The 25814-nt window shown below is 40.0% G+C and overlaps 1 protein-coding gene across 7 annotated transcripts in view; it reads left to right on the top strand.

Moving 5' to 3' along the window:
* The window catches only part of Nrg1 (neuregulin 1), a 987684-nt gene extending 966290 nt beyond the window's left edge, over positions 1-21394 (top strand). For 3 of the 7 annotated variants that reach the window (XM_013352039.2, XM_005362502.2, XM_005362500.3), the window contains 7 exons: positions 1756-1814; positions 8128-8151; positions 12697-12799; positions 14300-14426; positions 16944-17074; positions 17850-18056; positions 20648-21394. In XM_013352039.2, the coding sequence (XP_013207493.2) occupies positions 1756-1814; positions 8128-8151; positions 12697-12799; positions 14300-14426; positions 16944-17074; positions 17850-18056; positions 20648-21302 (1306 nt within the window). In that variant the 3' untranslated portion in view covers positions 21303-21394. Of the gene's footprint in view, positions 1-1119; positions 1188-1755; positions 1815-8127; positions 8152-12696; positions 12800-14299; positions 14427-16943; positions 17075-17849; positions 18057-20149; positions 20292-20647 lie in introns of all 7 variants that reach the window. The other 4 variants (XM_026786908.1, XM_026786909.1, XM_005362503.2 and 1 more) reach the window with 2 other exon arrangements.
* The last annotated feature ends 4420 nt before the right edge of the window (positions 21395-25814 follow it).

Genomic DNA, 25814 nt, shown 5'->3' with positions numbered 1-25814 from the left:
TTAATATCAAAATGACAATGTTCAGCCTCATTTACTCTAGAGACAAGAGACTTATGAAAATCTCTAAGTCAATAAATACTAGCAGAGCAAATTAGGCTATTTGGCTGCACTTTTGAGACAGCTACGATGAACTATGTGAATGTGTGTGCTTGGCACTCAATTGTAAACTTTTACCTCTAAGTATATTTGCTTTTTAGAACTCTTCAATACCTGCTTATACGTCATGATACTGGGTCCATCAAATTCAATCTATGGGGTTTAGATACTAGATTAAAGCAAGATGGAACAGTAAAGGGTATAATGTCTAAGAATGGCCCTGTTGTATGATCTTAAGAACAAAAGTTATATCGAGTCTTGTATTTTGACAAGTAAATTGAGATGAATAAATGAAATACAACTTTTTACATTAAGTTCTGACTATTTGGCCATAAATATAGAAGTGGCACATCATATGGTGTGCTTCTGTATAAAAATAACTTTTAATTTCAAGAATGTATTTGTCTTTTATTGAAGGTAACTAAATGAATGAAATTGTACCAAGAAAATTCCATTCTGTTTCTTTCAATAGTGTTAAAAATAAGACTGAATTCGTTAACTCTTGGAGGGGGGAATAGATATTGTCATTCTCTCATCACTAACCACTGGAGAATAACAGTATTTGACTTATTTTGCTTAAATGCTTCAACTTACAGTTCAGAAAACAGATATGAAATGAGTAGAAATCTCAGGCACACACAATAAAATTACAGGTTGGTCTTTTGATAACAAAAGACATAAGTAGAGCCACAAAAGTTGGTGTCAACACTAGTGTTTTAACAAGGCGAGATCAGCACTCTGGGCAAGGCAGCATGAGAGCAACCCCTGCCTTGCCACTCTGTTCAGCTGGCAGCCCCTCTCTAGCTAAATTCCAGTAACTAGTCCTTTGGTGACTGAAGCAAACAGCACACTGAGTAAGCCGCAGTTTGGTGGGAGTGGCTTTCTGAGTGGCGTGTCTTTCCCTCTCTGTGTTGTTCAGCACCGGGTCATTTTTAGGACTCCATATGCCATGGGAGGAAGGTTACCAGGCTGAAAGTTCAGTGTCTTGAGCGTTCCGTTGCTTATCACGTTTTTGCCCTTTAGGTGCCAACCTGGATTCACTGGAGCAAGATGTACTGAGAATGTGCCCATGAAAGTCCAAACCCAAGAAAGTATGTTCAAATAATCTGAACTCTGCTTTCTCCACCAAACCACAGCAACAATCGCAACCACTTGGTGCTTTTACGGCTCAGTTGTAACTGATTCCTATTGTTCTAATTATGGTGTCTCCACTCAGGGCATGAACCCGTCCACTGTGGTCTCAGTCGCCTGTCATTCACTCAGGTCCCAAACTGTGAAGGAATGACTGATCATAGAGGCCATGATTCTGGGAGTCAGCAGTGATCCTACTCCAAATCATTTTCTACCTATTTCTCCAACTAGATGACTAAACCATCAATTCGTCTGGTGACTTCTTTGGAAAGAAAGCAGTCACCTAGAAATCCTGGAATCTTACTGCCATAGATGGCTGCAAAGTGAATTTTTTTTTTTTTGTCCAAATTTTGAAGCACTAGGGAGATGCCAGAGTATAAAAGCCATGATCAGGACAAGGATTCAGTTCCTGAGGGTGAACTCACCAAGATCAGTCAATGACACTCAAGGACCTTCTCTAGCGTATATTCACCTCTTCTCTTTTTCTCTGTTTTTTTTCTACCATTGTTTTTTTGTTTCTTCTCTCAGGTGCCCAAATGAGTTTACTGGTGATCGTTGCCAAAACTACGTAATGGCCAGCTTCTACAGTACGTCCACTCCCTTTCTGTCTCTGCCTGAATAGGAGCATGCTCAGTCGGTGCTGCTTTCTTGTTGCTACATCTCCCCTCAGAGTCACCTAGAGCTAGCGTGTTCTACCAGGTCTAATATTGACTGCCTCTGCCTGTCGCATGAGAACATTAACAAAGCCATTGTGTTGCCTCCTCTGTTTGTGACTAGTCGGCTCTGAGTTGCTAATAGGTGTGTGAGGCTCCGGATATTTCTGAGATGGATCATACATCATGTAGATAGTCCACATGGAGGCGTGAAGTAATAATAATAAAGACGTTTCAGACTTGCACTTGTATTGATAAAATAAAATCATTGCACCAAGCAGTCCATCTTCTGTATCCAACATCCACGGTCTGCAGAGGCCGTTGTTAGGTTGTAACCACCATACCCTTGAAATGATGGTAAGTTGATTTGGGCTCAGAGTGTGTTAATTCATATCAAATAAACATCACGAAAAGAGTTCAAATGTTTTTCTTCATTAAGCAAAGTTCACATCCAGGCAAAAGGACAAAAGAAAAAGAAAAAGAAAACCACTACTAGGTAGAAAAACTTAAAAACAAATATTTCCCAGCCAAGGCAATATCCAGGCTCATAGTTATGTTTCTTGGGAAGTAAGTAATTCAGAATGAGTTTAGATAATCACCATCATCCTAGTGTTTCTTAATCTGAGTATTTATGCTGCTTAAAGGGTGATCTTAGAAAGGAGCTATTACAGTTTTGAATACTATTGCTTCAAAATAAAATAACAAATCTAGAAGAAATATAAAAGTGTTTAATGCTGAGCTGGCAAGTTTAGTGGATGTCTGTGAGGTCATGATGTTTTAAACATCATTGCTAAACTACTCAGTCCACATTGTAGATAATCTCCGAGTAACTCAACTAGATGTCTGTCAGGCTCCTCGTGAACTGGGGTGGTATCTCTCGGCCTCTGAAACCTTTAGAACATTATTGCCTATATCCCACTTAGTCATGTAAATCGTGAATTGGTAAGGTTTTCCTATGAAGCTTCAGATAACAAGTATTTTAAGGTTTGTGGTGATGGTGTCATGTCATGACGAGGCCCCGGTCTCCCATCTCGTAGCTTGAAGACAATTGTAGCCAATAAACAAACTGATGGGCCAGCCTGTGTTCCATTAAATCTTTACTTACAACTATCAGCACAAGGCTGCTTTTGTCAACGCTATCAATTAGTAATCATCAAGAGTATTTTACATAACTCTACAGTTTAAATTCTTAAAACATTGAAAATAATCACACAAGCTGGTCATTTAGGTATCCAAAGAATCAGAGATTTACCCTTGGTTCTGATTCATGAGAAGAATAAATTTCTGTTAATCGTCACAGATATCAGTGCTTAGGGAGCAGAGGCAGGTTGATCTCTCTGAATTAGAGGCCAACCAGAGCTACACAGTGAAACCATGTCTCAAAAAAAGAAAAAATTAAAAGTCATAGATGCTATTAGAATAATAGCCATGTTTTTAGTGAAATAAAGTTTAAGTACTTCCATAGACTGTTATCAAAGATTATGCCATAAGCTATAATTTTTCCTTGTAAAAACTGGCAAGTTGGTATTGTTAAATTTTGAAATATATTCACTCTATTAACAAATATTTAAATAACAGCATTTATCAGACATGAATTTTCTCTCAGTAGCTATAGGTATTTTTTAAGTAGATAGGATAGAAAGTAAAAATAGAAGGGAAAGTAGAATTTTATTTAAATAAAATCAGTTTTTGAATGGTTTGGTTGTATTCAAATAGCGTAGATTTAGCAAGCCCACATGACAGTATAGGTATAAATCTACTTGTTAGAATTTAATGGAAAGATGTAAGCTATTCTTATATATGTCTTATATATTCTTAGCCACTAGAGATGTGTTGTAGAAGGTTGTCTTCCTAGATAATGGCAAGCATTAAAAATGCAAATATTTCTCAGAACAATAATTCTGTTAACTCTGCCATTGGTAATCACCAAATATGTGCTCATTCACTTTTTCACCGTTTTCTCTTTTATTAGACATTATTTAAATTAGCCACTCTGTCTGAGGTCCAGGATGAGGCTCCTAAAATGAAATTTTTAGTAAGCTTTCAGTGACACTTCGGGAAGGCACGCAGGAAATTAGCATTCATGTTTAACTTGATTTAACAAGGATTGATAGGAAGCTCAGTCATGAGGCCAGCACGTAATGGCTGCATTATTGATACCACATGTCTGGAGAAGCAAGCGTTTCCAATCAGACACCACTTTTTCCCCGAATTATCTTGTCCAGAGTTCATTTTCTAATGTCTGCCTCTAAAGTTCTCAGTTTGTATCTTCCCCGGTAGATAGCCAGACAGGGGAGTGAGTTTTGTTACTCCATGTTCAAGTAACAGTGGATGCTGACGGAGAATCTCAAAGATATTCCCACAGAGGTCACTTGAAAAGGTGATTGTTTGTTTACAGACACACTGTCTTAGAGAACATGACATGATCTTTAAAGAGAAGAATCCTGCCTCAAACAAAGGTTACAGCTTGCCAAGCCATATTCTCAGTTGAAGAATAACATTGCAACGAGAATACAATTCTTCAACATGTTTAACATGTAATTTATATTATTAAGATTATTGATTAATCCACAAATGCTGATTTAAATTAGGAAAGAAAGGGGTACAATTTACAGCAGCCATTTGTCTTGAAATATAACATAGGATACTTCTTAAGAAAGTATCATCCACTTTAGCCTTAAATCTGACTTGTTACAGTTCAGTTCCTAGTTAAGCCCTAGTTGTGATACTGTGATCCCGAGCAGGTGGTGGCAAGTGTTTAGGGAGCCCACACACAATGTGTAGACTTTGAGGAGGAAAGAGAAAATACATTCAGAGCTCCAGCACCTGGAGGTAGCATTGGGCAAGCGTGTCCTTGGAGAAGCTGGCAAGCCATAGGAACTAAATATAGAACGGCTCACATTATAGATGATTTTGAAGTGGACATTTAGAACTTGAGGCACATTCTCAAAATGAGTAGACTTCTCAGCCTTAAAAGTACTTTTGAGCCATTGGTTATTAGCATATACATTATTTCATTGATTTCTAAATGTTTTAAAGAGGCTGTTAAGATAATGTATAATCAAACATGTATAACATGTATCTTGCTAACAGTAGAATAAAGAGCACTCCACAGATGACAGAATTGTCATAAATTTCAAATGAGTGTGAAATTGCTGTGTGTGTGTGTGTGTGTGTGTGTGTGTGTGTGTGTGTGTGTGCTCTTCTGCACATGAAACCTGGGGAATAGGGCAAAAGTCTATTACATTTCAAAGGGCTCAGTAACAATGCAGATTGTGAAAAACAGCATCTACACTTGTAAAGGTAAGTCTGAAATTAGAGTCAAGACACCAAATTCATCCCATTTAGAAGAGGCATTAGAATATTTTAGGAAAACTCCAGAGATACAGAAAATCAAGACTGCATGTCTTTGAGATTACTTGCATAAACAAGTCCAAAGATGTTAAAAATAGCATCCTGAATGCATGAAATCTGAACAGAAACCATAATTGCAATGGCTATATAATTTTGATGAAAGAAAGTTATTTTACTGTTCTTCTCTCTGATGCAGTTGAAAATTTAAATTAACCTCCAGGTTAATCAGTTTTCGTCAAGTAATTATAAAAGCCTAACACAAAGGATTAGCAAGTCAATATTTAATAGTTTCGGGAGACTTTAGATTTAAATTAATTTTTTATATTGCCATGGTCCTGGCAGGAAATCACATGTAGAAAAGGAAACTCAATTGTTTACAGTAACCTTCGTGTTTGTGAATTATTAATTGAATTTAAAGAATGTAGTGGCTCGCCAGAAGTTCAGTGGAACCATGTGGCGCACAAAGAGCTAGCACCAGCATTAGATTAAATAGAGCAGATAGAAAGAATTTCTTTGCCTAATGGAAAGTTTGTGCATTCCACTTCTTTTGTTGGCTGTAAAGTGAAAGAGATATAAAGATAAATGAGAGCATCGTTGTTCTGGGTCTAGAATGACTGATGCATGCATCCTCTGCTTGTTTCCTTGTTAGGGCTCGCAGCCAAAAGAGATTCCCATTTTAAGTACCAATTTCCCCTTGAATTATTTAAAATTGGAGCTGCCTGATGTGAATGACTTCCCTTGAAATGGAATTATAGTTAGGCTCACAGGCTTACCTATAAAACTGTAAATGCAGTCATATGTATGCACGGGCATGCTACTAATTTTATTGAAGACTTAACCAAGCTTTCTATGCAACTAATACAAATCATTAGAAGTGTTCACATAGGAATGGAGTAGTTCTTTGGAAAGGATTTTTTTATAGATATGTCTTGATTTTAACCCTTAAGTTATGAGTGACTTATAGGAGGAAAAAGAAAGAGACACAGAAGCTTCTAGGAAGGAATTTGGATCATAGCCTCGTGAAAGGAATGAGAAAGGAAGTTTATTATCAATTTCCTTAGAAACCAATTTTTTTTCACATTGATGTTCCAAAGTTTATATGAAAAAGCAAATGGGAAAATGTCAGTCTGACGAATTGCACAGAGGCAAGAGAAATTCATTTGTATTTGAATAGATTATTTCATTATGAATTACTTGTACAATGGAATTAACCCTAAGGCTTCTGGTTCTTAATTTAGGAAAAATTCAGACTACGTGTGGGTGTACACCAGACCCACATCAGAAGTCACTGTAGATCATGCCTCCCATTTCCAAGATATATTTTTGACGTAGGGATCATCATTTCTTGAAGTGGCTGCAAAAATCTTCATCTATTTTCTTTTTCTGATAGATCCTAGGAGTAGTCAGTGTTTCCCTGCATAAAATTACTCAGAGTAACCATGAATATACTGCACTGTTTGTCCCATGATGCTTCTCTAGACGTGTCTTTTTCCCAAAATTCTGAGCCCTCTGCTCTTGCAGACCATAGTTCGTTCCATAGGCTCACCAGTGAGCATGAGTTACCATGAATTTCTTCAGTAAGCAATAAGCCTAACCAAAGTTACTAAGCAGGTGAGTGGGAGAGACAGGATCGGAACCACGATCGACCCTTCCACTTGTCTTGTGTCTTTAAGGGCTGCTATCTCCGTGTCCCGACTGATGGTTTTGTAAAAGCCACATCCCTGCAGCTTATACTGCAAGAAAGCTGCTTCATTATATTAGTGGAGTGCCCCCGATTTCTCCCTAATTCACTGAGAGAAGGGACTACAGACGCCTGCTTCTGATCCCTGCCTCCCACTCACCTTTTACCCAATCACATGGTGCTCACCGAGAGAGAAGGCCTACATGCTTGATGAAACTTGACTGTCAACTTTGGTTACAAGCAGTCAAAGTATCCTTCCTGGAGATTTTTTTTCTCTTTGCTTCATCCTCCTCCCATCGTTGCCCATTTTTGTCTGCTCAGGCTTTGTACAGAGTTGTGGAAATGCTGGGCATCGGCTCACACTTCCCTGGGTGGTGCTGTGCTTCTCTTGGCACCTGTGCCCACTGGAGCTCAACATTGTGGAGTGCTGACCTAATTACCTCTAAGAGTTTGAAAAAGCAGTAAAGACCCCAGAAACTGAATCTCCATATAACACACCTAGGGGGAAAAAATCTTTTTCTTTTTAACTTGAAAATGGCAAGGTTTCAAGTTGCCCAATCCTACAGAGAAATTATATGAAAAACTGAAAACAGTCACCAATAACCTGGCTTCCCTTGGTCATGTTTCTGGGTAGAAGCTTTTGTTGCTTTCCTAGAATGAAATGGCTGGTGTATGTAGTGAAGGAGCTGGAAAGTTAAGTGTCAGAGGTACAACTTTAAAAAGTAATACTAAAGTATTGCTACTCACCAGCAAGGAAAAGCAAATCCAGTGTGATACAAATTTCAAAACAAATTACTATCATCTTGACACGTACTCCTGTCTTGGCTACTGGATGCATTTAGTTCAACAAAACAAAACCACAAAAAACTCCTTAGAACATCTTCTACAAACAAATCAACTTATTGCAAATGCTTTTGCTGGTTATAAAATACGTCTGTTCTCTAATGACGAGTCAAGCATGGTTGCAGCTCCTAACCTCCCTCGGTAGAAGCTTTGGAAGGTTACTAAAGACCCTGTGCTCTCCCCGCTCGCCGGTGGGGTCGCGCGTGCCTGAGCATGCTTCTGTAACACTCACCGCCTGCCCTGTTCAGTATGCACGCACAGAGCTGTTGTAGTCGTGTTTAATTTGTTTTGGAGTGCGGTGTATTGCTCTTTTCTGAAACTTTTCTCCTTTCTTTTTTTTTTTTTTTTGTCAACTTTCTGCATTGGCAGAGCATCTTGGGATTGAATTTATGGGTATGGACCAATCATCATTCCTTTTAGCCTGCAGAATGTAGAGCTTCTGAGCTGAACTCTGTTGCCCTTCCTCTTCTTGCTTTTCAGTTCCTAACTAATTTCCTTTTTCTTTAGAAGGGATCATACAGCTATAACACTGGTTTCTCTGCTTTCCATCTACGATTAGTTTATGGAAATGTTATTGGGGTGCAGCAGGATTTAAATTTCCAAGCCTCCCTTTACTTAGATTAGAGGTCCCTCCTGCTGCACCTTATCGTAGACCCCACATTGTGTGACCCATTGATTGGACCATGCTGGTACTTAAAAGCCGGGGTAAGTTGGAGTGGTGCACAGGCTACAGGAGAAATCAAACCAAAGGTCAGAGGGGAAAAAATTAAGTACATCCACGTAAAAGATAGCCCGATGGGGTTTACATATAACATAAAATTCTTCTATTCAATATCATAGAATTTAAGTGTCTTACACTGAGGTAGTATTCTATGCACTGAAGCACCCAGATTTTTTGGAGATACTCAAGGTCTACTCTAGTCAACTTCATTTGCTTATATAGAAAATAAAGGATGTTCTTTTAGGTGGACATTCCAGGGCTGATAGAATTAAATTGGAAACACTAAGATTAAGATTACTGAGAGGAGTCATCACGTAGAAAAGCTTACCTGTAAATATCAGAACAACAAAGCTCCCAAAGGCAGATGAAATGTAGGCATAGTCCATAAGACCCATAAGATCCAAAAAACAAAAAACAAAAAAACAAAAAAACAAAAATGGGCAAAGGGTCCAGTCTCTTTGTGAGAGCAGTCTGAAAAAACCCAACTGGGTCTTGGGCCGAAAGCATCATAAGATGAGCAAACTGTGCACTCCCTTTGCAGCTTACCCTTGGTGCAGCAAGAGCATCCCAAGGCTGTAATCTCCTTTTGGCTGAGAACATCACCTACTCAGAAACATGACTGGTGATGCATGAAGCAGTAGCCAGTCCTGGCAGGGACAGGGAGAGTAGCTTAATTGTCATTCCTTTGAGAAAATAAAAAGAAGATAGCTAGTCATCTTGTAGGTTGAAAAAAAAAAAAGGCCAAATTTAAATGAATGGGCTTTTTGGCTTTAAAAAGAAAAACAAAAACCTCCTAAGTTTTGGAATCACAAAGAGGATCTACACATCACTCTTGAGGGTTCTGCCTTCCTCAAAGGAAGACTCCCTGTGCCAGAAATCTCATAGCACTATGGGAAACCAATGGCCAAACCCTCAGAATGAGCTTTTTCTACTATTTCTATTTCTAGATAGTGGAGTCAGATAGTTATGCTGTGTACGTGCTCCCTCAGCTGCTTTCCTGGTTCAAAGGGCAGCATGCTGCCATCCGCACCTCTCAAAGGCTTTGTAGAGGGGAGACCAGTCGTTATATCCTGAAACAACACCTGACCTTAAGGGTCATTGCAAAACAAGAGAGCAAGAGCAAATGACTCTGTCTTTTCTCCTGGATGCAGCAGAATGAAAATGTCTCGCTGTGAGTCACTGCAGTCCAGTCCATACAGCCAAACCAGAGAGACTTGGAGCACATCCACTCATGGAGACAGACCAGACCTTTGGACTGATTTTTAGTACTAGCTCTGATTTGCTCTTGCCCTGTGGATACTGTCAAGCAAAAAATTAAAATTAAAAAAAAAAACATGAGAAGAGCAATAGGCTAAGGGGGCATGCTGTTTGTCAAAGACTAGTTTTTTTTTTCTTTTAACATTCATATTGTGGAGATAATCTGATGTGACAAAAATCATGAAAAAAATCAAAAAGTTTAGGTGAGAAATTTTTCTTGTAGTTGGTACTAATGTGAGCACAGGAGTTAATCCTGTTTGTGTTCCCTGCCTTTAGTTAACTCCCTTTAGCCCCATTGTCCTTTACTGAACACTTTAGCCCCTGAAATAATTGTTTTACTGACGAGCCATAAGAATAGGCCAGTGGCCAGATGCTAGCCGGTCACATACCCAACTCAGTCTGTTCTTTCCTAGTCAACAACAACTGAAAGAGAACTTGTTGTAGGGATCCCTGAGAATTTTGGGGGGCAACCCATGATACCCCCAGTGCTCATTTTAGTCCTTCTGTATGTTCCCATATTTTTGAAGTTTGCAGAAACCATTTCCTAGCTGTTTCAAAGTATAGGGAGTCATTGAAAAGCAGAAACCAAAGGCTTGGTTTTTACCCTTCCTTCTCCCCTCACCCATTTGTGAAACCAAACCCAGGATCTCCCATATTCCAGGCAGGTGTCCTACCTCTGTACCCTTGCCAGAGCTCACCAGCTTTAAAAAAAAAAAGTACATTAGACAAAAAAACGGGATGTAGGGCTTGCCATTTCTTGATGCCAGCATTAGTGCTCCGTTTCCTAACAAGCTTATGCTGTGTGAAGGAAGAGCAATGGAATGAGATTATGCTTCTTAGACAGACACTCTAAAAACTGTGGATGCCAGGGAGGGAGGCTACAGAGAACACCTCATAAAAGCCAATCCCCTGCCTTTGTCTGGGGGTAACAGATAGGGGGAGTTAACACATAAGCCCTCCCGTCATGTCATTGTTAGACCCCTGCAGTGCACACACCAACACTTTAACGTCACGACACCACCTGTATGTCTCCTGCATACTTTGGCACCGCAATGCACCAACTGCTTCGCTTTTTAATCATGGCTTCCATGTCACGGCCAGCCCAGTTTAGGAGTTATGCTGTATGGGACCCCCCTTCCCACTCTGTACCCACCTTTTCCTCCCCCTCCCCCCAAGCATCTCCTCTGTCTGGTTTTCATTTCTTTCTTTATTTTTTTTCTCCCTTAATATCAGGCATGCTGTGCCAGGGACTCCAGATGGCTCCCTAACTTTTAACCTTGTTTTTCCCTTATACTGGACTTTCTTGATCTCTGTCATTCTTTCAGTCTGTCTGTCCTCTTGATTTGTTTTTCCTCTCCACCTCCAACCCTTTCTGTTTGTTTTTGTATAATCTCTTCAGTATTGTTGTCTTTTACTCACTGACTTCACTTCTCCTCTTAATAATCAGAACTCTATTAATTTGATTTGACAATGTCCTTGACCTGTTAACTGGGACCTGATTATCATGGACTCGGCTTGTAGGAAACGTTTTCTTTTATGATAAGATCCACTAATTGGATAGAAATTTAAATTCACTTAATTGTTTTTAAAGAAAACTTCCTGTGGCCTGCCCTTTCTCGATGCAGAGAAAGGTATAGCTTCTGAGACTGAAAAAAAAAAAAAACCTATGATGGAAATAATCTTTGTGCCTCTCTTGTTGATACCCAGATAAGACCATTCTATTTGTGCCATGTTCTCCAATTCTGGCCCAGCTTATTAATTTTAATGGCAGACAAACCATTTATAATGTGTGCTGGGTGGATGTGTCAAGATCTTCCAATAAAAATAATTAGATTATTGGAAGTATCTCCAGTAAGTCTACAAATTTTGTTAACACCCTGACTCACCTTTGTACAAAACCAAGTCATCCTCCAAAGGCCCTGATTTTCACCTAGAAAAGTTTCAACCCATTACAGACTGACTGCATCTGGAGTAGAATGGTATCTTGAGTCCAGATCTCTTGAGAGCACCACCATTTCCTTAGAATTGTCTGATGGGGGGATATGCAATCTAGTCCAAAGTACATATCATTTGTGATAATGATGGACTTCTGAATCCAAATTGGGTTTCTAACTTCAGCTAAGAAATGTATAACCATTTTCCTCCAGAGAGCAAACCTTTCCTGTGGCCCAAGAGTGCCCTACCCATCAGGTTGGGTTTTATCTGGCCCGAGTCCTGATCCCCACGGTGTACTGTTTCTTCTGCTTCATTTACTCTACAGCGTGGGACTGTTGCCTTAACTTACTAACTACAAGCCAAGTTCATGTTTGCAAAGACCTTGGAATTAAATTTTGTTCCCTGTAGAAATATCTCTCTGTAAAGACCACTGGATGTGAAATGATGACCTAAAACATGAGGGAAGTGGGAAGAGAATTGGCATGGAGGGTGGTCAATGGAGGAAGGAAAAATGGACCATTGGCATGGAGGGTGGTCAGTAGAGGAAGGAAAAATGGACCATTGGCACGGAGGGTGGTCAATAGAGGAAGGAAAAACGGGCCATCTCCCTGATGCCCGTCTCAGCTCTCTTTATCAATATTGATTCCTGTTGTCTTTGCAAGAGATGTTTTGTAAGATATTTAATAAAAATAATAACATTGATAAAGGTTTAATAAATTCTTTTGTAATTAGTGTCTATGATTTTCCAGTTTAATATCATATATATATATAATTATAGCTTGAAATTAGACAAATCATAAAATATAAAATTTTTACTTTCAATGGCCCTAGCTAGCTGATTGTTTATGCTCAGAGTACAGCATAGAATACGTTGTCCCTTAGAAATGTATGTAAACCTAAAGAATTGTCAATGTTCATTGTCTGGGGGACATAGGTAATGTCATTAAGCATGCCAACTGTTCAGTTGTCGTAAATCCTGGCGATGGTAAATGACCTTGGTGACATGTGCTCTCACCCCTTTCCAGAAGCGGAGGAACTCTACCAGAAGAGAGTGTTGACAATCACCGGCATCTGTATCGCCCTGCTGGTGGTCGGCATCATGTGTGTGGTGGCCTACTGCAAAACCAAGTAAACCTTCCCCTTGGCTCATCCACTCCCCTTGGTGCAGAAGTAGGTTAGGCAGGCAGGGGCTCTGCAGTCCCAGGGCCCATGCTCAAGGCTTGGGAAGCAAAGGAGCACAGGGACTTAACACTCTTATGCTCCCCAAGCATGCACCTTTGCCTGTTTGTGTGCAACTAAGCAAATTTCTCAGTGGTCCGGGCTCTGTGAATGGACAAAGGCTTAGAGGAACAGGCTTATGGGTCAGAGTTCCACACAGGCACAACCTACTGAGAGCATAAATGCCGAAGATTGAGGATAAGTCCAATGTGATTCATAAGGATAAGTCCAGAAACTTAAGAAATAAAGGAAGCATTTCATAGTATTCAAGATACAGGTGTTTGGGAGGTTTTCGTTGTTGGTTTCTTTTGGGGGGCGGTGTTGAGAGTTAAAATGAGTATGTTTTAATTCTATGATTTTCTGACATAAATGCTCTATAAATGGGCAGTGTATATAGAAGTTTTTGTGGAAGGATAGGCAAGCCAAATTTGCTTGGAAAGAAAGTTAAAGAGAAAACCTTAACGATAATGTAGTCACTATGCCTGGCCTTCTACAGGTGTCCCTGTTAGCACGCATTGGCCTAGCAGGGAGATCCCTGAACTTTTCTTTCCACTGAGGTTTTTTTCAAGTCCAAATGTAATACTCAGAGTGTGGCTTCTGTTTTGCCTGATGACATAATATTTTCTGGCCCAAACTAGTCATAGTAATGTCTTTCTTGTTCCGAATGTTGTATTACAGAACAGAGGTCACATGCATTTTAGCCACAGAAGCTATAGCATGAATTGTGTTTACACAGTATTCTATGGTTAAAATGCTGTAAGAACTGACTGATAAATATAAGCTCTTATGGAATTGGCATCATAGGTATTATTAGATTCAAATTTGGATGTTTACCATCTCTTCTACAAAAAGCATTGCAAGTGCTTTTAAAGTCTTGTTACAATTGTACCAAAATATAATACCAAAATACACCCAGAATTCCACTTACATGTGGGTGATGTGCGCGCACACACTCACTGTGTAAAATGTACAAATAAAAAAGAAGGCTAAGTTAATTTTCTTAATAAATCACATAGAAAAATTTATGAATGAAACCAGTCTTATCAATTCCATAGTTAAAAATATGTAAGACCAATATATAATGTAAATAAAGATGTACCAAGAACATTGAGAATTTAGCCAAATATCAACATTTCTGATTTTCCTCCTTTTTTATTCTCCCTCAGTACAATAGCTATGTATAACATTTCTATGAGAAGTCCATCTCACTATTAAAACCAGCTTTCTAAGGATGTAAGATATGGCTCATTCTGAGATAGAGTGATGTATACTTTTCTTCCCCCTTTATCACCACCAACTGACTGCCTCAAACTGCTCATTAGTGTTAGTAGACTAAAGATTTGGCTGTAGCAAAACAAACAGAAATACAATGTAATAGGAACAAACGTACTCCTTTTTTTTCATATCCAGGAAACAGCGGCAAAAGCTTCATGATCGGCTTAGGCAGAGCCTTCGGTCTGAACGGAACAACATGGTGAACATAGCCAATGGGCCTCACCATCCGAACCCACCACCAGAGAACGTGCAGCTGGTGAATGTATGTTGACCGAGCACTGGGGAAGCCAAGCATTCATTTGCCATTCAGGCACACTGAAGTTGGTTTTTGTAATCTTAGGCCATTAGCTGCTGTCACTTATCACAATGACTTTCAGAAACCCACAGTTTTGCCAGGAAAAAAAATAATGAAAGCTATTTGAAAATGAATTTAGTTATTATACTAACACATTTTCCCCTTATACAGTGTCATTAAGACTTCGGGGTAATACTTGGTGTGTTCTGCAAAGAGGCCATAGAAAGAAGGAAAAACAAAATAAATAATAAATAATAAAACCAGGGTCATAAAGAATATTTATTTTTAATCATTTAGAAATGAAGGCTACTCTATTATACCACTGGTTTATAGCAAACCAAGCAAAGGGCTTTGAAGTATTTCTATGAGGTACCTTTCATGGTACATATGATTTTCTGATTCTGATTTCCAAAGGAAGATTGGAGTATGAAAAGGGGGGAAATTTCTTAAGTATTCTTTAAGGAGCAAAGCTAGGAGAAGGTAGAACTTACTTATTCCCTGGCTCCACCTGTGTGATGTCATGCCCTCCAGGTGAAATACATCCTTAATCATTTGAGTATTTTGTTTTCATTGTGCCATGTACTTAGTTCTAAATGTGACTAGATTCTAGGCTGATCCTTGAGACCATTTGCATATCCCCATTGAGGTCTTCCACATTAAGAGATTTGGACCAGAGTTCTTGCCAGATGTCCTGAATTCTGAAGCATTGTTATTCATGTTCCAACCCCCATTCCTCCCCTGGAATGTGTAGCTCCCTATTCTCCCCCTGGAAAGTGTAGTTCCCCATTCTCCCCCTGGAAGGTGTAGTCCCCCATTCCTTCCCTGGAATCTGTAGTCCCCCATTCCTCCCTTGGAATGAGTGGTTTTCTTAATAGACAAAGCTTGAAATTTGTAATATCACTTTCTGTCCTATAAGAGAAGGTATATCTTAGGTGGAGAAGATGGGTCATAGACTTAAGCCTGGAGCTGGGGGTTACTACAAGCTGGTGGTTACTTCCCCCAAGTCTCATAACACAGAGTTTGGGGAAAATATTGAAACCAAGGGCCAATAGGAAACTTTTGTTTCCCTCCCAATGATGGGGTTCATTAGAATGCTCTTCAAGGTCAAAAAACGCACTCACTAACAGTAAAACTGTAATATTTAATATATATATATATAATGTAATATATATAATTTGACATAGATTGATATATAACATAATATATAACAGCAAAAGGACCGTGACTGTTTGGATTGCAATTATAGAACAAATAACCCCATTTCAACCTTATTTCTTCATTATAGCAGGGCTAAAAATAATACCAACTTTACTAAAATAATCTGCCTGAAACACTTAAACCAGCACACTTAGTGAGTACTTAGTAATTGCTAGTGTTTTCATCAGATCCACTAGGCGGAAGGTGCCTCCAGAAGGCAAGAGTAGAATGGGCACTACATAGTAGCAGCTCATGGTGCAGTCTTCATGATAAGCAGTTGTCCCTAGGACAATTGTCCCCAGGAAGTTCCAGAAGAAAAAGTGTTTCTATAAACAGAAAGAGCCAGCCTGTGAAATCCCCCACGTGAACATCAGGTTCTTCAGACTACACAATCTCAGCAGACTTTATTTATTTATTTATTTTGGTTTTTCGAGACAGGGTTTCTCTGTGGCTTTGGAGCCTGTCCTGGAACTAGCTCTTGTAGACCAGGCTGGTCTCGATCTCACAAAGATCCGCCTGCCTCTGCCTCCCGAGTGCTGGGATTAAAGGCATGTGCCACCATCACCCGGCTTAGCAGACTTTAAAGTACCCCTTTTATTAAATATCTCTTTTTGGTCCTTGTGGTTTACCTGATTTCACTCAGAGTTTTAGAAATACAAAGAGCACTTACAACAACTTACAAGAAACTTTTCCAACATTGCATGTCACTATTAGCCAGCAGTAACAGCTACTGCGCCTCTGCTGATGAAAATAAAAGAGATTCACCAGAGCTATAGCACCGGGCATGCAATTTGTTCAGACCTTAAAAATATTATAAGTCTCTCAAATATCGCTCAGCAAGTTAACATCTTCAGTGATATCAGTAGGGCTAGCATAGGCCTATGAAATTCAAAGAGGAAGATCTAAAATATTAAAATTCACATCTCTTTCTAGTGGCATGAATTGAAATAAGTCAGACTATATTACATTTTTGTTTCCCTCATATATCAGTCTTCCTGACCTGGAGAAATGTGGACAAAAATAATACTTGAGCGAATATTTGTGATATTTCTGTTATCAGTTGGAAATGAGAGAAATGAAGTTGAGATTTCTTGTGCAAACATTTGGAAAGGAATTTATTGACCCCATGTATCTAACCTCAAAGCCAGAGAGGCCAGAAAAGGATTTGCCATCTGGCTGGCTGAGATCTATGTGACGTATACACATGAGAACTGATTTGTACCTGGATTAGTGTATTTGTGTTTACACTTGCATTAATTTTCAAGTTGTGTCTCTTTGTTTTTCTAGCAATACGTGTCTAAAAATGTCATCTCCAGTGAGCATATTGTTGAGAGAGAAGCCGAGACATCCTTTTCCACCAGCCATTACACTTCCACAGCTCATCACTCCACGACTGTCACCCAGACTCCTAGTCACAGGTATGAGGGGCCAAAAAAATCTCAGAGGGAAGAAATTTTCCTAAGAATGGTTTCTCTTGTTTCTTACCCTTTTTTTTCAATTCCTAAGAAAAGGCAAAAGAGACAGAAGCAGGAAAATGTACTGAGTTTGAGCATTCATAGATTTGGGGCCTAAACTGCTCTTACCAAGTTAAGTCTAGGCTTAATATTTCCATTAAAAACAATAAAGGGGCTTAGTAATTATTACCTTGCAGGCTTGCTGCTCCTCAGTCTAGAAATTGCCATGTCGTGTACTCTGCTATTGCTGCCCAGTATGGGGGAAAAAAATTGTCTCGATTCTGTGCGATACTTAGAGGTTTGTTTCTAAAGGTTAGACTGCCCTGGCAGTGTCCCTGGAAATGCCTACATAGCTGACAGCTCAGTTCTCTGATGCTCCTGTGGTCTTGTGCTGGCGGCACCCACTCTATGGGGCACAGCACAAGGATTCCAGCTGTTAAGCACACAACAATCCCTTTGTTTAGCCCAAGCAACCCAAGCACAGTGAAACTGCAATAATACTTAATACATGGTGGCATTTGCTAAATATTTATGGAATGGATAAAGAAATGAATAAATTGTGTTTACAAGTCCAACCCAAATCAAGATCCTCTTTATAACAAAGAAATCTTGGTATCAATTCTGGGCTACTGGTGTATCGATATTTACCAGAATCACGTTTGTTCTTTGCCTTTTTTTTTTTTTCATGTAATTAAACCAGTCTGTCTCACTGCCTCTTACGTTTTTCCCTTCTACCCAGCTGGAGTAACGGGCACACAGAAAGCATCATTTCAGAAAGCCACTCTGTAATCATGATGTCATCAGTAGAAAACAGTAGGCACAGCAGCCCAGCGGGGGGCCCACGAGGACGGCTTCATGGTCTGGGAGGCCCTCGCGAATGTAACAGCTTCCTCAGACATGCCAGAGAAACCCCTGACTCGTACCGAGACTCTCCTCATAGCGAAAGGTAAAACCGAAGGGCAAAGCTGTCGTGGAGGAGAACCTCATTCAGTAGGAGAATCCCATGAGTACCTGCGGTCTCACCTAAGGAAATTCACCCTTATAGAAGGGGTATCATCAGTTGCCCGATGCTTCTAGTTGGTGAAGTCATCCTTTTATTTGGCTGAGCTCCTTTCTCCTGAGCTTCTCCCATCATCCCAATGGCTGAAAGGCAGCAGACTCTTAAAGAGTGAGAGTAGTGGGGTGTGGACCGTACAGTCAACATGGAGTTCTCAGACCTGACCCTAGGCTCAGACTCACTCAGGGTTGTACTTTCTTCAGGTGTAACATTTAAGTACCCCCATCTAATTCCAATTGTCCTGTTGTCCATAGTCTAGCGCCATGGCTGATCTGGCCTTATGTTCTCATATGCTAATTGCCCTACCTCTGGCCTCAGATCAAGTCAAGGGCTATTGTCTTTGCTAATGGTTATGGGGGAACACTACCTTGTGTTACACCATATCGTGTCCCGTTCATGAAATTCCAAGAAGTGATGGATGAATAAAGGTTTTGTGTGATTAGCCTGACAGCTATTATAGGTGATTTCCAAAGCACGTATCGCCTCTGATATTACTCTTTATTCAAGAATGCTTGCCTTTCCTTCGGTGGGAGATGTAGTTTGGGTTGGAGAACTAACAACAAAGGCAAACTAAAGAATGGAAAAAAATAAATGGAGGAGGTACTAAGTAGGGATGTTGAACTTGGATGTTCTCCTTATCCATTTTCACCTATGCGAGAAGAAAGTCATGGCTAACTGACATTTTAGCCCATCTGCAAGCTGTTACTTGCTGATTTTCCAGTCTAATTGGTTTATTTTCTTGTTATCACAGTCTGGTCTTTTCCCATTGACTAAAAGGTCATTATAATGCCAAATACATTTGTATTTTCCAGTGACATGGGTAGAGATGGTTTCAAAGAATTTTTCATTTAAGGACCTGAAAGTACAGTGAACCACCCATTGGGAACTTTCAGGTCAAAGAACCTATTAACTACCTAAAGCAGTATCAGAAATGATATAATTTATATAGTTAGTATTCTCTGTATAACACATCTGTAGAAGAGTGTGGTCAAAAACTGGCTTAGAGCATTTATCTTCTATAATTATATTTTTGCATATTGAAGTCTCTCCATTCCTGTTAAGCCTTCTTAGAACATGCACAGGGAGTAGGGTGAAGGTTCTCTTCATTGCCCTGGCTTATCTTTGGAGGTTCTGTCTGGTAAAGTAGGCATCCAGGCATCACCCAGATACTACCTAGAATTGTGGAACTGTCTTGAAGTGAAAGATCATGGGAGACAAAAAGATCTGTCCCTCGTATGTGTTGTCTGAGCTGCGACAAGCATTTCTCAGAGTGTCTAATTTAAGTCCCCTCAAAAAAATTTCTGCACACTTAGGCTCCAAATGTTTCAAATTCTGAGACACTTCTTCTAGTTTTAAACACAGCTGGTTCTCACTTATTTATCGTCATGAATCATGGACACGTGGGAACGTTAATAGGTCTTCTTTCCCATTAGCTGGAGTTCAGAGAGCTCCAGTCTCCTGTGTCATCACAGGTCACATCGAATTAGACTGTGTTGTTGTGTGCTAGTAACATCGTCATCAAAAGCCAAGGAAAATGACTCAGACACAGCCCAAAAGGGCAGGCCTTGGGATGGCACAGCGCTGCAAACCAGGAGCACAGTATCTGGACTGAAATGGTGGCCTTCACAAACATAACATGGCATAAGATACCATGGTATACCCAACCCTTGTGTTTACACAAATGCTTGCTAGGCACTTCGGAGTTTCTTTGACAAGTGTTCTCAGAAGGAAACCAAAGGCTGATGCAATGGTGGGATTTGGAAGAGCAATAGATGGGAGATTGGCCACTGTGGGAATATGAAACCAAATTATGGTTCCGATCAGCCTTGCCTTGAATGTATTGCACCCTGAAACGGAGAGTTGCAAATCTGAATGTGAACTAAGTAGCATTTCATGCAAATTTCAACTGAATGGCACGCAAATGTACTATGCTATTATCAGGAATAAATCTTTAAGTTACTATGCTCTTTTTTTTTCATAAGACATAACCTTATAGCTGAGCTAAGGAGAAACAAGGCTTACAGATCCAAATGCATGCAGATCCAGCTGTCAGCAACTCATCTTAGATCCTCTTCCATTCCCCATTTGGGCTTCATTCTCTAAGACCCCTTGGCCTTTAGGAAGGTATAGTATTTAAGAATACTTCTTTCCCTTCTAAGTCCCCCAAGCCTTGGTCTTTTGAAGCTGAGAGGTTCTTGGGAGCCTTCTTTTCTTGGCTCACATACCTTTATTTGAATTCATGATGAGACTAAACTCTCGAAAGCTTTATAAATGAGCTGATCTTTGCATGATTCCTGTAAGGAAACTCTTGGCTTTATAATGATAGGATCCAAGGGTGCCGAACTTCTAGTGTAAAACTTAAGTATTGGATGATGACTGTTCTCTGACTATTGCCCGTGATGAACTCTGTCCCCCGCCCTTCCCTGCTCTATGCTTCTTCTTTCCACTACGCTCACGTGGGGTATTCTGTGCTCACACAGGTATGTATCAGCCATGACCACCCCGGCTCGTATGTCACCTGTAGATTTCCACACGCCAAGCTCCCCTAAATCACCCCCTTCGGAAATGTCTCCACCCGTGTCCAGCTTGACGATGTCCATGCCTTCCATGGCAGTCAGCCCCTTTGTGGAAGAAGAGAGACCTCTGCTTCTCGTGACACCGCCAAGGCTCCGGGAGAAGAAGTGTGATCGTCACCCCCAGCAACTCAACTCCTTTCATCACAACCCTGCCCATCAGAGTACCAGTCTCCCCCCTAGCCCACTGAGGATAGTGGAGGATGAGGAATACGAGACAACCCAGGAGTATGAGCCAGTTCAAGAGCCTGTTAAGAAACTCACCAACAGCCGGCGGGCCAAAAGAACCAAGCCCAATGGCCACATTGCCAATCGGTTGGAAATGGACAACAACACAAGTTCTGTGAGCAGTAACTCAGAAAGTGAAACAGAAGATGAAAGAATAGGTGAAGATACACCATTCCTGGGCATACAGAACCCCCTGGCAGCCAGCCTTGAGGCAGCCCCTGCCTTCCGTCTGGCTGATAGCAGGACTAACCCAGCAGGCCGCTTCTCCACGCAGGAAGAATTACAGGCCAGGCTGTCTAGTGTAATCGCTAACCAAGACCCTATCGCTGTATAAACCTAAATAAACACATAGATTCACCTGTAAAACTTTATTTTATATAATAAAGTATTTCACCTTAAATTAAACAATTTATTTTATTTTAGCAGTTCTGCAAATAGAAAACAGGAAAAAAACTTTTATAAATTAAATATATGTATGTAAAAATGTGTTATGTGCCATATGTAGCAATTTTTTACAGTATTTCAAAAAACGAGAAAGATATCAATGGTGCCTTTATGTTATGTTATGTCGAGAGCAAGTTTTATACAGTTACGGTGGTTGCTTTTTCACAGTATTTCAGCCAAACCTCCCATATATTCGGTTGCTGCTGGCTTCTTGTGTATAGCATTATGATGTTGACTGGATGTATGATTTGCAAGGCTAGCAGCTGTCCCTCTGTTTGCTTCCAGTAGCTCCCAACTGGTACTGTCTTGAAATGGCACATCCGCCCAAATACTCTTCTATTTTGTATGAAGTCTTTACTTTCCGAATATGAAATGAGTTCTCTCTACTCTGTCAGCCAAAGGTTTGCTTCACTGGGCTCTGAGATAATAGTAGACCCAACAGCATGCTACTATTACATATAACAGGAAACTGCATTAAGTAATGTTAAATATTAGGAAGAAAGTAATACTGTGATTTTTAAAAACAAACTATATTATTAATCAGAAGACAGCTTGTTCTTGCTCAAAGGAGCTACCATTGACTTTAATTTTAACTTTTTGGTTGTTGTTGTTCTTGACAAAGATGAACAGCTTCAAGTCCAGCTTAGAAAGCAGGTTCTGGCTTGCTATCAGGATAAATCTAGCCACTTAAAAGGACTCAGTTTCACTTTTTCTCTGGGTGGAGGGGGAATGATCCAGCAGCTCATCTGTTGACCAACCAACCAGGGCTGCTAAAGGTGCAATCCTTTCTGACATATTTTTTTAACTGACTGGTTGAACCCTCTTCTTGGCTCCAGAAGGGGTGCATCATATCATGAAGCCTCAGCCCCAAGAGTACACTCAGCCATCCTGTCCAAACCACTTGTAGGATGCAATGTGCCAGCGGTACATCTCGGTGACTTGGCCATTACAGGGAAATGCCCCACTTGTAGAGTGTTTAGAAGGAGTGAATGTGTAGAAGTCACAAGGGGAAAGCCACTGTGTGACCCAGTTGACATCTTAAAGTTTGGTTGGCCACTCCTTTCTCCCCATCATGTGTCTCTCATGTTCAACATGGTCTTGATTAAGTCATAACTATGCATGAATATGTTTTGCCAGGAATGGCCAATGTGCATGTGATTTGTGATTAGCAAGAACTTTCCACAGTGATGCCTCACTAGGGAATGTCAATAGTGTTGGAAAGATTGCACCTTTTCTTGGAGAAGCGACCCCCACCTGTAGGTTGATGATCTCTCTCCATAGATAGCTTGTATCCCCCATTTGTCCTCTATAAGTTTTTTTTTTCTCATACTGTCTCAAAAGCAGGGCTAGGATTGGTTTTAACTTGTTATGTTCTCTTATGATTGTAAAGCCAATGAATGCTTAGAGATATTAGCATATGAACAAATGTTAATACAGGAAAAAAGGTGGGGAGGTGGAGAATAATCAATCATTCAGAACCTTTTATATTACCTCCCTATTATCTGTCAGTCTGAACTGGTGCTCATTGGGTTTCTAAGTAAGTTCCTAGGAGCCACATATGGGAAAATGGGAAATAGTTGAACAGGGGATTGACAAAGTCAAAGACAATTATTGATCCTAGTTCCCAGTTGAACTGAATCTATTTTCTTTACCAGATCTTTGTTACAAGTCAAGGGAACTAATCATACACAAGTAGGGCTCAGAAGAACACTGCAGGCTGACCACAATTCCATGTGTTACACTCCTCCATGTTTTGAAGAGAAACTTGTCTGTTACTCTTAGAATTTGATGTCTCTCATTTCCTGCCATTGTTCATATGACAGCTTCTCTGTGCTCAGTGTTGTCCTTTTTCCTTTGTTAGCCCAGACAGAGGAATGCCTGCTGGGAAAAGCCTGCACTGACTTCTCTGTGCTGCAGGTGGTCAACTCTCCACAGGGAGGACAAGTCACCAGGCTTGAAGATAGTCTCTCTACTTAACGTTGACTTTGAAGGCCTTCACTCATTGATCATCTGATAAAGAAATTTCTTTATTGTTCTTTTAAAAGTCTTAGAAATTCAGTTCCCAATTGGTTGGTCACTAGGGTATTGAGAAATGCCCTTCTAAAAAGATAGACTCTTCCGATGAAAATAAGGAACAGCATTTTACTAGCACAAGAAGCTCTACAAATTTGCAAATTGCAAGTATACCTGATCTTTTTTTTTTTCTTCTGTGCTTTACCTGGCAAACACATTTGTCTTATTAGTTGGAAAGCCTTTTCCCCAAGAGAGCAAAGCTTCCTTGGTGAGAGCAGCCACTTGGCCGCTCAGGGCTACCTGTGGCAGCCCCTAGCTTTTATGTTTCTAGGGATGTCTCTACAATGCTTCACTGCCAGGTCTCTCTCAACCATCCTGTTTATGAACCCAGGCAGAACCGTAGCAATGCAAAGGAATGCACGCCTGTGTTCCTAGTATGCGTGAAGATGCCTTGCATTTTAAGGGAGTACAAACTACTCAGAATTTAACAGAAAATTTATTTCTTGGGCCTGAACTCCAAACCACTGAGAGGTATATAGCAGGGTATAGTAGACACCAAATTCCTTTTGTACTTACTCAAGATTGGTTTTCTGTCCTGCTTTTTGCTCCGTTTCTCCCCCTGCCCTCAAGAGTGCCTAGTGGACAGCCTTCTGCAGCTTTCTACAAAGCAGGCCTCTGTTTAAGAGAGAATGTATCCAGAGCAGCAATATGCCATCTCTTTCTTGTTTCTGTGTGACTGTCCATATAGATGGAGTCTATCCAGGGTAACTTTCTCTGTATCGATTCCTCTTCTGGCTGGAGATTGAAGGTAGATGGCTCCTATCAGTGAATAAGGAAGATCTGACCTTCCCTTTCAGTCCTGGCTGCCTTCCAGCAGCTACAGAAATTTCTGTCCACTAAGATCCATGACACACTATGGAGACATGCAGACAACATGAAATGGCCACAAATCACAATTTCTATTATATATTCTTTTGTAAATACATATTGTATAGTACTTGGATGTTTTCTTAAGTCATATACTGTCTCTATGAGTTAATGTTAGGTTTTACTCTCATCCTGTATAACATTGTAAATAACATAATGTCCTTTATTATTTATATTTAAGCATCTAACATAGAGAATTGTTTTCATATAAGTTTAAGATAAATGTTTAAAATATATGTTTTTTTCTTTGCTTTAAAATTATGTACTTTTTCTTTTCCATTTTTAAAGAATAATTTATTGTTCAGGAGAAAGAATATATATGTAACTGAAACTATTTGAAGAACGCACATTTGAAGGCCATGAGGTACTGATAAACTAAAGAATTTATTATCTCAAATACTAAGCAATAAGTAATTGTGATTTATTTAAAGTTTTGTTCACTTCCCAAGAAAGTCATACTGCAATAAAAATGCTAACTCTATGGAGACATGAGCGTGGTGCTCAGCAGACAAACATTGCAGTCTGTTAGAGCAGACTTAGCATCTAGCCATGACAGCTGTGCTACCTAGGACTGTGCTTCGTGGACCCCATGACCATCCTGTCTCTGTTGATTTTGCTGCATTGCCCGTCCTTGACTCACCTGCCTCCCAACTCTGTTTCACACTTCATTCCTTGCTGTAGGAGACACATAGTCAAGCAATAGGATGCTCCACTCCATAGCCACCACACCTCCATTTGCAAAGACATCAGAGGGACACATTGCATACCTTTCTGGATCCTGCTTGTCGATACGTGCTGCAGTGACGTCATGAAACTTATTCTCATTAACGGCAATGACTTTATGTGACAATCCTATGCAAACATAAAGGAGAGCAAAACCTAGTATGATTCAATGGTTCCATGGCCACAGTAGCCTCAAAAACATCTATGCTAATCTTCCCTATAATGTCTTTAAATTTACTTCCCATCGTGTGCACCATTTTATAAGAAGGCTAAGGAGCAATGACTTTACTCTCCTCGTTCTATCAATAAAACAAACTGATGTCCAAAGTACTGCTCAGGGAGGGGCCTATGCATGAAATATTCCTCACATTCTAGGACTCATCGTAGAATGGAAATAGTGCTTTTTTTATTAAGATTAACCTTATGAAGCCATATTTTAACAAACAGATATTTTGTGTGTAATTTTTATATATTTCAAACATTCTACTCATTATCTCAGATAGATAGAGACCATTTAAAGGATGTATAATAAATCTGCCTACGTTGGAGTTTGAGCATAACCTGAGATTTCCCATCCAAGTTTACCTCCATGCAGAGACACATTTCCTGTTCACTCATAAGAGCACCACTAACACCATTCCCAAGTGTCTGGTTGTCCAGGAAACCAAATGTTCTGAAGCCACAAAGTGAATCTGCCTGTCCGCTAGTCATTCAGCTTTCAAGCCAGGCATCAAATCAA

Source organism: Microtus ochrogaster, linkage group LG7_11, assembly GCF_000317375.1.
Source record: "Microtus ochrogaster isolate Prairie Vole_2 linkage group LG7_11, MicOch1.0, whole genome shotgun sequence".
NCBI lineage: Eukaryota > Metazoa > Chordata > Mammalia > Rodentia > Cricetidae > Microtus > Microtus ochrogaster.
The sequence above is the reverse complement of the archived record's forward strand: the minus strand, read 5'-3'. Positions and strand labels throughout refer to the sequence as shown.